Below are 12,898 nucleotides of genomic sequence, written 5' to 3' on the forward strand. Positions count from 1 at the left end.
GCATGTTATGCACCTGTAATGTCGGTCTGCCATGGACTGTGTTTAAACACTAATAGAATTCACCACTGTGAAATTATAGACAATAACCTTTTTAATGATTTTTTAGATTACATTTTTATTTCAGTGATGTAATATATCACTGCGAAATTATAAACATGAAGTATTACAATGAATATTTTTTTAACATATAGGCTATTACACATGCAAACCTCGCTGTGGACAAACTGAAAGCAAGTAGCTTAGATAAATTAGGAACTATGCAATACGTTATTGCCATTTGAATGATTATTTATCTGCTAAACTTAAAACGTTAAGAAGTTAACGTTTACGAGTTAACGAGTTCAGTATTTTCCTAGACATATTGCCAGTTTGCTTAGCTTTATCAGCTGGGCTTATTGGAAGATAGTTAGCAGGTGAAGGATGTTTTGCATTAACACTAAGACATAACGGATTGTGCGGTTCAGTAACACATACACAGACTAGCAAATTATTGGAGTGGTTGTTGAGCAGAAAAGCACATGAAAAAGTTTTTAAAAATCACATAAAAAGGTATTTTGTATTTGAAAAACCATCTAGAATAGTTAGCATGTCATGATCGTTGTCAGCTAACTAGCTAATTATCTGTGACAAATACTAACACTCCTGATTAAAATTTTTTATAATTTGCCTGTCTGTGTTTGACACAAATTAGAAGAGACGAGAACCGTGGAAAGGAATCATATTCTGTATATTGGATCTTTTTGTCAAAACAAGGCATAGCCTTCTGTTAATGAGGACAACAGCCTGGGGTCTGAGAACAGACAGTCAAACTGAATCCAGCAGATGTCAAGAGCAGGAGGAAAGTTCTAGACTTTCTTCACCAGGGGGCTGTGCAGAGTATTCTCATGTCTACCAGAGCTCTCACAGCATGATTCAAGAGTTCAGGATTTTCCTTAAATTAATCATCCTTCTGTAATTGGTGTATTTTGGCTGAACATGTGCAAGTATACGGAGGTAGCCTATATGGTGTGAAATAGTTTTATTCGCCACTGACTGCTGTGCTCTAATTTCCAGTCCAGACATTTTGCATTAACCTGAGGGATTTAATGAACAATTCACAAAGTAATCAATGATTCTTCTTGATTTTTAGTATATTATAGAGATTATAGAGCCTACAGCAAAGTATGACTTGTGAAATATGTATAAAGAACATTGAACAAGGAATTATGCACGAATGTATGACCTATTTCGCACCTTCGTGCCACATGTATTCAGTATGACCCTGTGTGACCCCTGAAAAATCCTCGATCTGGACCACGAAATGTGTACACGTGTGTATATCCAAAACGTCAAAAGAGAGTGGTCGCTGTTTCCGTGTGCAATTTTCCGTACACCACGGGACTGCAAGTCTGTGAGGATTACGCGTTCTGCGAGTGGAAATTACAGGTCGAATTTGTTACCACTGTGGAATTTGAAGTACCGGCCATGACACATTGAGATGGACCTTTCGCAGATGGATTAATGGGTGGAGGGATACCGAGATGTTCCCCATTGACCTCAGGGCAAATAGTCCCTAACTGTAACTAATAATTTCACAAGCACTTTTTTGTCCTTATGTTAACTTCCCAGTACCAGAGAATATAACTATTAATAGATGAGTGATATACATGGCAAAGATGTCTGGCAGGGATAATAAATTTTATTTCCAATAAGGTCTAATTAAAAGGCACAGCAAAATGTAGCTAAATGATGATACCTAGTCTTAGTTTTCAAACGATTGCAGTGCAGCCTGGGTCTTGTAAAGCTGTAATAGATAAATTCATTGTACAGGCATGTTACATATAACCTTTTAAACTGGCCTGGGACAAGCTTGTGCCATTGATCATCATAAAAGAACTAGTGTCGTCATTGCCATCAAAACTGATTTCATGTCAGTGCAAAAGCCAAAGGTGCCACTGGCTTCAGAATGCTAACTCTTAATAACTATAAAATATATGAAACATGATGTAATCACTGGAGAGTTTTAAATGGTCCCTTGACTTTGAGTAGATTTTCAAATTTGAATTTCCAATTTGAAAACCAATTTATTCTCCCTAGCGTTTGAGCCTTAATGTCTTTAGGATTCATTTTGTCCTGTTGTCTTGTTGTTACTCCAGTCTCTTAGTTTGCTTTCTTTTATTTTTACATGTCTATGTTTTATATTATGTGTCTCTTTTTACTTAAGGTTTCTGTCATTTGATTTTACTAAAGTGAATATGGCTGAAACTTGCCTCATGTCTTTTAAGGTGCTGTATAAATGAAGATGACTTGAAGCTTTTTGAGGGGGGAGGGGGGGTTAAATCTACACTTATACTCAAATTGCGCCAAATGTGAGGGATTTTGAGATGTATCAGTTTACTGCTGCTCAGCGTTTGTCGGATTTGCCGGGATGTGCGAGGGAGGCTAGATCCCCCCCTATACACCCCCCCCCCCCCCCCATGCTAGTCTATCTGTGTCCCCTTGGTCTGTGCCAAGGGGAATACCAAACTAAATGCTAATGCACTCCTTCCCTCCACACAATATGGTGACCTTGGCTATATTGCTTTGTCCCTTTAGGACAAAGCAATCATTCATTGCACAGTGTACAGTTAAAGCACAAACAGACACCAGCAGGGGAAATAAACCTAACCTTTGTTGTTTAATAATCCCGTATTGACTTTAAAGCAGCAATGGAACTGGTTATATAGCTATTATTTATTTTTATGGAGGACATTAATTTTCAGGGCTAAGAAATCATATTTTGAAATCATGTCAAATCAATTACATTTGTTATTAAAATGGTCTTTCTATGTAATTGTACAGTTGTATATTCTCCTTTTGTAAGGTTAACAAAACATTGGTCTATCATTTCTTTAGACTTCTCTTATGTTTTTAATGTGTAACACTTTGTTTTTAACAAAATCAAACCACTACTGACACATTTTAACACAACTGGCTGCAAGGGAAGGTGAATACTCGGGAACCCAGAGCCCCTGAAATGCTGTAATGAAAAATAAATGTGGCTTAAAAAGAGCGACCCTGCCAGATCAAAGCTTGGTGTCCATCTCCCCTGAACGGATCCATTTTTTTAGCCTCTAGTATCGCCTGCATTTCGTCCTCCTCCCAGCTTTTAACTCTGCTTTGATTCATGGGAACAACGACGTTTGTCGTCAGTTCCAACAAGATGAATGAGTTTCCCCTCTGTCCACCCTTCCCAGTGTAGTGGAAGGGATAACTGCACTAGAACTTTTGGGATTGGTTACATGAGGTACTTTAACTGGCACCTTTCCCCATATACAGCGCTCCATAGGTCTGAGGTCCAGCTATTTTCGTAATGCTTTTTGGGGTTATTGGTCTGATTGCCCTCCATATATTACTGACATCTTGCTCCAAATAGATGTACTTCTGGTAGGGATTTCTTTAAGCTGATCCTTTGTTTAGTCCAAGTGCTGTTCTCTGAACTGGAATATGAAGTGAGATGAAAAAATTAATTATCTACCAGATTTAGAGGGAAGAAAGGCATACTAGCAAAACGATGATCTCTTTGAAATTCCCTTCCTCACAGCACTATTGTTGATTGTGTGAGAGAGTGTACACATGTACCAAATGATTGAAACATCTCCTCAGACTCTACCTTCATTCAGCCTTTTTTTATAAGTAGTTTCTCTGAAACAAGGCTGTGTGGAGCAACGCCAAGTTACTTTGTATTGTATTGTAAAATATTGCATATTTTATGTTTATCTCATTGTATTCTTTTTTTTTCTACTCTGCAAACCACTTGCTTAAAAATGCTGAACTGGTATGAATCCCATATGGCATAGTTTGATCTGGTATGATGCCCACATGGTATGACTCTCATTCTCCATCTGATTCAAGTAAATAACAAGTGCCTTGTATTCAAAGTGTCTTGTCAAAAAAAAAAAAAACGTTTTGCTACTTTTCAAAACATGTCATGTTTCTTAGTCCACTGGCTCGGAGACCTGTTTAGAGGAGGGAGGATTTGGGGTGTGGGGGGTTAGCCAGCACCTTCTCATCCTGACCTGCACATCTGAGGGATAAGGGCCTTATTCAAGTGCTCTACAGCAGGTGGCAAGAACGTGATACCCAAATCTCTCCAGCTAGAAGGTCGACCTTTATCGACATTCTACTGGCAGGAACAGGCTTCGTAGCCACACCTATCTAAATATTGGCTAAGTTCTTCGACCACTGAGTTACAGCCAGCAAGCTGAACAGCTTTGCCACCTCTGAACGGGTGCAGGGTATTTGCCAGACAGACTTGAGCTCGCACCAGTGGAGGTGACATTTATTTAAATATGGCTGAACCTTTGCTTCCCTAAGGTCCTCTGGACAGACTGCACCAAGTGCCTTTTTAGCCCCTAACCATCTGCACATTGCTGTGTAAACAGAAGCCTCCCCAGACGGCCCAAGTGGCTGGTAGATGCTCAATACAAAGAGAGGACTTAGCACTCTCAAAGTCCCTTTGGCCTAAAGCTGGAACCTTGTAATTCAGGTGCAGTTCTTTCTCACTCATGCAAGATTTTTGGTGGGTTTGTATGACTGTATGAGAAAACAAGCACTACAGTTAATTCAACATCATTGGCACTAACATTGTACTAATATGTCAAGCTTTATTCTGCCATTTCTAATTAGACTTGGTTATTAAAATGATTATTCTCAAAATCTAACCCCAGCCCTACACCACAACCTATATGCTGAACTGTAGAAATTGTCTACATGGACATCTCTAGATGTATTTTCACATATTAATGTGCCACATCTTGAGTACCGACACACCTTGGGTCTGTTTCCTGGAGCAGTTCCAGGTAATAAAGTGCATTAACATGTACAGCATGTATTACTTGATGATGCAAACGTGTGTGTGTGTATTTGTCTGTCCTGTGGGCAGCAGGGTCTCGCTCCCCTGCCTGAAGGAGTCTAGCAGTCGACTGCTGTGTCAGCTTTCTGTCCCTTTCTCTCTCTTTCTTTCTCTCTCCTTCTCCTCCATCCTGCACTACTGCCTACCCCTCCTTCCCCTCAACCGTCCCTCGGGGAGTCAGGGGTGAAGGGCTCGTTGGGGAGAGCGAGTCAGCGTTCATCTCAGCTCGAGTGTCAGAGCCAGAGCAGCATCTGTTGATGGCCATTCGTGGTCCCTCCTCCTCCTTTTCCTTCTTCCCCACCTCAGCCTGCTCTCTCTCTCTCTCTCTCTCTCTCTCTCTCTCTCTCTCTCTCTCTCTCCTCTCTCTCCCTTTCTCTCTCTCCCCCTCCCTCACTCCCCCTCTGCCTCTCTCTCCCGCGCCGTCTCCCGTGGTATTTATTCGAAGCCTCTGTCAGTGCCGCTCAGCTCCGGCTCATCTCCCCACCGCTGCCTGCTGATGGGGGCAGGACGGGTGCTGGGTTTCGCCGCGCTGCCTGTGGGGGAGGCGTCCGGACCGAGCCTCCAGCGGGGCTAGCGCCGCGGGACTCTCATCACGGCCGTGCAGCCGGATCGGATCGCCTTTCCCCGCTCTGCTGGATCTGGTCCCTCAGCCTGGGGTCCGATCCCCTCCGGTACAAACTCCGGCTGTGGGCAGACACCACCAGACTACTGCTGACTGCCAGTAGATTTTTTGTAGATCGATCTCGTTTCTGATCTGAGTCTCTGGCCGCCCGGTCAAATGTGATGGTGGAGAGCTGAGCAGATTTGTAACTGGGAGTCGAGGGTGCCAGTAAGGGACTGAAACCAGAGCTGGATTCACAGAGAGCTTTTTTATCGCTGAGTTTCGGGCCACAGGCAAGACTTCCAGACGACCACATGGATGTGTTTGGATTTTCAAAGATGGGTAAACTGTCAGGGTGAGTGTCACCTGTTAAGTTCTTTTCCTCTCTAGAGGTCAGGAGATTGGGGGAGATTTAAGCTTACTACGCACGTGTCAGCAGCCGTGTGCAGAGTATTTGAGATTTACACAGGGATTGGGGATCCCAACTGAGACTTCGTGGCTGAGGCTGAGTTAGTGTGAGTGATCCTCACATGTAGAGAGGTGACCCATTCCAGATGCTGAGTACTGAGTGCAAAAACATGACAGCTCACTGTTTACAGAAGGTCGAGGTAAAATTATACGAAAGAAAGGTACATTAATAAGGGGAATCAGGGGAAGCCTTATGATCATGTGTAATAAATTTAATACTGACTGGAAATCTGACTCGGAGTCCAGAAAAATGGTTTGGTTGGTTTGACATATAGTAGCTTTACATTTTATTGAACAGCTAAGCACCCTCTTAAGTTGTAGCCACTGGATTGTTAATCCGACAACAGAGATTACTGCATCTCCCTCTCTTGGCCCTGGTAACACAAGGGCTGAGGCATGATAGGAAGGGGACAACCATCTCTGGGATGTTGACCTGCTTGTGAAAGGAGCTTGAGTGACAGGAATTGGGCCATTGTTTACTGGTCCTATAGGTCACTATGGCTTTGAATAAAAAGCTTTAAAAACACTTGTTTACATTTTTTCCTGCATACAAGCAGGAAAAATAAAATAAAAAGTTTTCGATCGTGTAGGTTTGGAGAGGTGTGGAGAGGTTGGATAATTGTTCGGAATTTGATTGAATTCACCCAAATCTGGTTCCATTCCTGTTCAGACAATACAGAATAATTTGCTGCACTTTGAATCTGGTCCAGTACAGATTGTTTTAGACTCAAAACTGGAAGACTGGTTTTATTGAAGGTATGAAATTCTGATACCAGGTTTTTTTTATCTTCTAAAATGATCATATTTAATTATTCAATAAAAATTAACATATTTAAATATTTGACTGATTTAAATAAAGCACATGGCATACCCTACTAAGGTTGGACCTGCTATAACACTCTGATCTGATGACATGTCACAGTTTTAATCATGCATGTACTCATTCCATCAGGACTGTCAAAGAGTACTATGAAAATATTCATATTCAGCACTCGTATTCAGAATTGCTATTCATGACAGTGTGATAGTTTGGAGTGTAAAGAGCATAGAAGCATTCTGGGATTTTTCTTGTTTTGTTTTTGCATAGTGGAAAACAACCTGACTCATCACAAAAGTGTTGATTAGTCATACACAGTCTGCTCATCTGATCATTTCCATTCGGTTTGTCTAGCACTGACGCCTCATATCAGCACTTCCATCTTAAAGTGAGTCTTAAGACCATTACACAAATATGGCTTAATGAATTCAAGATACATCAGTGAATCACTACATCTAATTTCACTTGCTGAATAGCATAACCTAACTGTGACGCATGGTGTTTGTTTTGATTCTCATGTTTACCAGTTTGCAACAGGAAATGTGCCTTTTTTTTAGGGAGAAAAGTTCATTCCCTTTCTGAGGGCTGTCGCCACATGCTAATGCTAACTGGTGGACCCCAAAATTCACTGTTCGGACCTGCAACTCAGCTGAAGGAGAACTGAACAGTTCAGAACATCAGTTCAGAGGTTTCAGCACTGGCATCACAAGAAATGAGTCTTCAGTCCACAGTCATTTTGGTGCTTGGTCCGGGTGCTACAGGGAATGAAAGTTACTCCTATTTTGGGCAGTCTAGAAGGTGTTTCTGTTGCTGTGGCTAGACCGTTACAACAACACAACCGGGCAAGCCTGGCTTTACTGGACACCAGCAAAGTGTCTTTCACACCATGTTAACAGCACATCTGAGGCACTTGGAAACCTTTGAGAAAAAGCAGACAGGATTTGAGTAGTCGTCTGCCTCTCGTGGTTTGGCTCAGAGAGGCATTCTGTTGTCTTACAATGCTAATAATATTAGTACTGCTTGAACTGTTGTTCATTTGAACCACAGCTAATAGCCGGTGTTTGACACGATCTTTAGTTTATGTGCATTTCAGAAATGGGCAGGTCCCTCAGCGTATTCAGTGGACAGGCACAGTTTGGTGAGTGTGCTACATCTGTGACAGGGACAACGCTTTCGCCATCTGTCTCATGCTCCATCCCTGACCCTGGAAGCAATAATAAGGTCAACAGCTGGACCCTGTGGCATAAGGAGTCACTCATGCTGGATGCACCTCCCACACTCTGTTGTCACCAAGACGTCCTTGTTTAAACTACGTATAATCTGTGAGAGACTATTATGAGACTAAAAATTGATACATGCGGTGAATTAGCGACACTAGCTAAGACACTACCACCTACCAGCTGTGGAAAGCCCCCAAAACCAAACAGCATCCATATATTAGACCTCCTTTCATCATATGCTCTTGTTCTCCTTCCAAAGGCAAGGAACATATTTCTTCTGCTCTAGATGTTATCACAGTCTAAACAGCTACGGCCTGAAGGGTGCTTAAGGCTAGCAGATAAAGGTCAGGATGTGTGCCACGGCAAGTATGAGTGTGAATGCTGACAGAGATTGCCATGATATGCTGATCCGCGATCGGTTTTGCAATTTCAAAGGTTGAAGTTGTTTTTTCCAAGGAAAACTGATCTCAGAGCAGTGTACAAGGCTTTATATGCCTCCCAATTCCACCTTGCCATGTATATAAAGATCATGCATCAGTGTCATATAAAATGAGCTTCATGGCGTGGTTCTTTGAATCATATCAGTCCTGTCACATGGGTAGCGTGCAACTGCTGAATGCTTCTGTGCATGCATCCTTAATGCGCTGTGCATTATCCCTGTAATCGCTGTGGTCTACCAAGAGCAAATGTACTGTTCGCTCAGTCAGTGGCCAGATGTGAGGGCATATTTCTCATTCATTCTCATGCCAAAATAACATTGTGATTGTAGTACTTTGAAATAAAAAATATAGAATTACAGTACAAAGGAAGACCAACATGGAAGAATTTAACTGATAAAAAGTCAATAAAATAGAACAATAACTGATTTAAAAGCAATGTTAAGTTTCTTAGTCTCAGCAATAAGAATGCCTTGGACAGGGGTAATATAATACCAATCATGATGTCAGGAACGACTCCTACAATACAGATGTAATATTTGGCCTTTACAGACAAGACTTTTTATACATGTACATCATGTACATTTGAATATATAGAAATTATTTTTTAAAACATATATTTTTTGTACAGAAAGACAAGTCTTTCTTTGTGTTTCATTTCCAATAATCAGAAACTATTTTTTAGTTTTAATACATCCACTGGCTGGTTGATATTATCTCTGCTATGAAAAGAGACTTTACTGACCTCCTAACAACAGGATTACAAATTTCATCACAAGCTTGCCTAGCTTGAGACTCACCTTGAGTTTATGACTAACCCTAAACCCTAACCATTGAGTTCATGACTAACCCTACATCCTAACCATTGAGTTCATGACTAACCCAAAACCCTAACCATTGAGTTTATGACTAACCCTAAACCCTAACCATTGAGTTTATGACTAACTCTAAACCCTAACCATTGAGTTTATGACTAACCCAAAACCCTAACTATTGAGTTTATGACTTTTACATGCTTTTACATGCTCTGTGTGTCTTTAAGTAAATAACTTTCTTCAGCATTAACATTGCAAGTGTGCCTTGTGCAAACACATTCATGTAATGTACATCACTGTTTTTTCTGTGAAATATGTCGATTTGTTTATGAGTGTCCCAGCCAAACCACTCTGAGAACAGGAGCGTGATATTTACCACAGGACCAAGACAGACTGATTGTAGAGCCACTGAATTCAGTTAAACGTTTGTGGGAAAAAAGCCAGACTGAAATGTGTAAAACTGATTTGATATTTTTTATTTGATATTTGTTTTTTTTACAAGAACAATGACAGCTCTGTTCATACGGCAGCTGCAGTGAAATTGCATATCACTTTTAAAATGACATCGTGGTTTTTGCTATGGATAGTGGCCCCTGTGCAATGAACCTGAAATTATTTTCTTTTATGACAAAAAATCTAATCAAATCATGAAACAGATATGTGTCCAAGTAATCATTTGTGGTGTGTCTGTGGCAGTTTGAGTCTTTCATGGTGTTAATGTAGGTGGATTCAAAGTAGTGGAGGGCCTGGCTAAAACCAGCCTCAGCTTTTAGACAAGAATTTGAGATGTGTGACAGGAAAGATTGAAACTGAGCACTACTTTAAAAATATATTTCAATATAATACAAATGTGTAATTGTGGTGCTCTGATTTTTTGCTTGTGCTTTTGTGTGGGGTTCTAAATATAGAAAAGTGCTTTTGGTTGTAACTGAGTTTCCCTATTGAATACAGTGTTTTGAAGAACAACTTGCATTTAAGCAAGAAATTTAATTCTCACATGTTCTGGAATGTAATATTTGCTTGGAGGGAATTGGCAGCTTGTGGAATCGGTTATTTCTCTGTGAAACTTTACTGAGGCTGACTTTTAAACAGCCCCCAGTAGATGTGAGGAACAACCTGTCAGCGACACTAACAGGTTCATGGGAAATCTATGACAATGGCAATGTGTTTTTACCCCTGAAGCAGAAATAGGGACAGCACTATGAAAACCCTCCCGGGCCCTGTGTGTTACCGAGACCTGACAACTTTCTCCCTCCTTGTTAACTCAAATGTAACATATCCCAAATGTAGAAGTATTCTTCAAGATCTCCCTTCATCTCAGCGTCTTTGGAGACGATGACTGTTCGCTGCCTACCCATTTTAATTGTGTGTAGGCTGTCCACACAAGGGTGTATTAGATATACCTCACTCATAGATGGATGTGTCCAGACTGAGAGAGTGTCGTCGTGTAGTGGTTGTTCTATTCAACACTTCACTCTCATCTCAAAAGGCCTTTACCACATTATTTCAACTGAAACTGCCCGAAATGTGAACGCTACATGACATGTCAAAGTTCACAAGGCGTACACACTGGAATGACTGCTTTAACTGAGATTTTATCACATTTGATGCTGCATAAACCAGAGTGGGGGCTGCCCCACAATCAATAGAGCCCTGTCCAGTGTTGGAGCTGTGATACCCGATTCCCTGATGCTTCTGTCCTGGCCGCCCACACCCGCTTCCTCTCCACACCGCAAAATCCCTCTGGCTGTCCGCACACTAGCAATTCTGCAGCGCTCCTGCATTCCTAGCGTGCACCTCCTGTGCCAAACACACCGCTTCGTAATTCACTCAATTAACTCTAGCGGCTCACAAGAAATGATCTATTAGTTTGCCTTATGCAGTCGTTAGCGGTAGCTTTGTTTTGATTTATCGCGAGAAAAGGAAATTTTCCCTGTTCTGCCATCCACTCAAGACTGACATTTATTGCCCTTTCGAAGTTGACTATTAACTGCTGGGAGGAAATTTAGTTTTGACAAGCCGCTCATGAGGAGTCCCCTCTAATTTTTCCTTCTTATTTTCATATTTTTACTAGTTGTGTGGGTGTACGTTTGTACCTCACTACAGCTGACGCACCCGTTCTGTGAGGGGTTTATGAGGACCATTTTAGCCACATTAATCCTGTAGTTAATGTTATTAGCTGCAGTATCCGCTAACTGGACATTCAAAACCACCTGAGGTTGGGACAAGTTCCAAACTGGATACAGCCTAAACCATTTCTAAAACCAAGGGGTTAAATGTAGCTAGCAGGGGGTTTGTTTGTTTTTCCACCATCAGTATGGGACATCATATGGCTTAAAAAAATAAAAAATAAAAAAATAACAATGATATGTCTAAACCACTGACAGTAATTTATGTGCAGTGTCCTTGTGATTCTGGTTACGCCAGATAAAAGCAGTCCGCCAAGCTGGGTTAACTTAGTGTTAACTTAGCGTTAGCTCCCTCCGTAAGACAAGCAGTATATACAAATATATATATACACAAATATATATATCTTTGCTCTTTTGGTCTTTGGTCTTTTAACCGAAGACCAATTCTACAATCAAATGTATTCTTATCACTGGGGTGTTTTCAGACTGAGACCTGCACTGTTCTACAGTAAGGTGAATTGACCCAGGTGCATCTCTCTCTCTCTCTCTCTCTCTCTCTCTCTCTCTCTCTCTCTCTCTCTCTCTCAGCTTGCTGGGACACTCTGTTCTGCTGCATTGGGTAGTGGGCTCTTCGCCAGCTGTTATGAACCCCCATTACACACACACAGTGAGGACACAGTCTGCAGTGTCATCGTCTAAGGTCTTTTAAAAGCCAACCACTCACAAATGAAAGCCACGGCTGTGTGGACGGGCCTGCGTGGTGTTACATCACCCCGCCAGCTCCACGGTGACACGTCTGCCTCTGGCCAGTCGTCGTATCATATGGTCACCAGCGCATGACGTGAAACGGTTTTTTTTTTGTCACCTGGCAAAATGCCTGTCCACAACTGAGGAAGTGACTCAGGGTGTATGCTGGGTGGACAGGGATTCATGACAACCTCCTGGGCTTCAGCACGCTCACACTCAAGAACGTTTTGTCCGGATGTGAAAGCAAGGCAAAGGACACAATGCAGTGTCAAGTGCTTTTCCAAATAGAGGTGAAAATAGCCATAACAGTAACACTTCAGAACAACGTAGTGTAATATTTGAAATTAAGCCCAAGACTGTTAGCATAATGTCATAGGGAACATTTAGAGTACATTAATCTTTCGTTTTAGCGCAGTGTGTTGTTTCTGGCTGATGAGGACGGTTTAGACAGCTGAGATATTGTGGGCTTCATTTATCAAATACAGGAACGTGTGTACGTATCTAAGTATGAATGTGTGAAAATCGATTTGTCGGGATCGACGTAAACCATTCATCAGAGAGCCAGCGACGCTGTCGTGTACACGGATATCCAGTGAGAGCAGAGAGAAGTCTCTCTTCAGTGAGGTCATGCTGGAATTTGCTTACATCCTTTTGGAGCAAAGTAGAATCCAGCAGTCAGTGGTCCAAATAACACCGACATGAGTCTCACACTGACTTGGGTTTCACGCTGACACGAGATTCACACTGGCATGAGTAGTATATTTAGTGATGTGGTACACAATGCACAAAAT

General features: G+C 41.6%; 1 protein-coding gene across 2 annotated transcripts in view; it reads left to right on the forward strand.

Annotated features, from left to right (window-relative positions):
• Positions 1-5,262: 5,262 nt before the first annotated feature.
• Positions 5,263-12,898, forward strand: part of LOC143484307 (FERM and PDZ domain-containing protein 4-like) — a 35,659-nt gene continuing 28,023 nt past the window's right edge. For both annotated transcript variants that reach the window (XM_076982974.1, XM_076982975.1), the window contains exon 1: positions 5,263-5,829. In XM_076982974.1, coding sequence (XP_076839089.1) covers positions 5,789-5,829 — 41 coding nt within the window. In that variant the 5' untranslated portion in view covers positions 5,263-5,788. The remainder of the gene's footprint in view (positions 5,830-12,898) is intronic.

The sequence above is a fragment of the Brachyhypopomus gauderio genome, chromosome 20 (genome assembly GCF_052324685.1).
Source record: "Brachyhypopomus gauderio isolate BG-103 chromosome 20, BGAUD_0.2, whole genome shotgun sequence".
Taxonomy (NCBI): domain Eukaryota; kingdom Metazoa; phylum Chordata; class Actinopteri; order Gymnotiformes; family Hypopomidae; genus Brachyhypopomus; species Brachyhypopomus gauderio.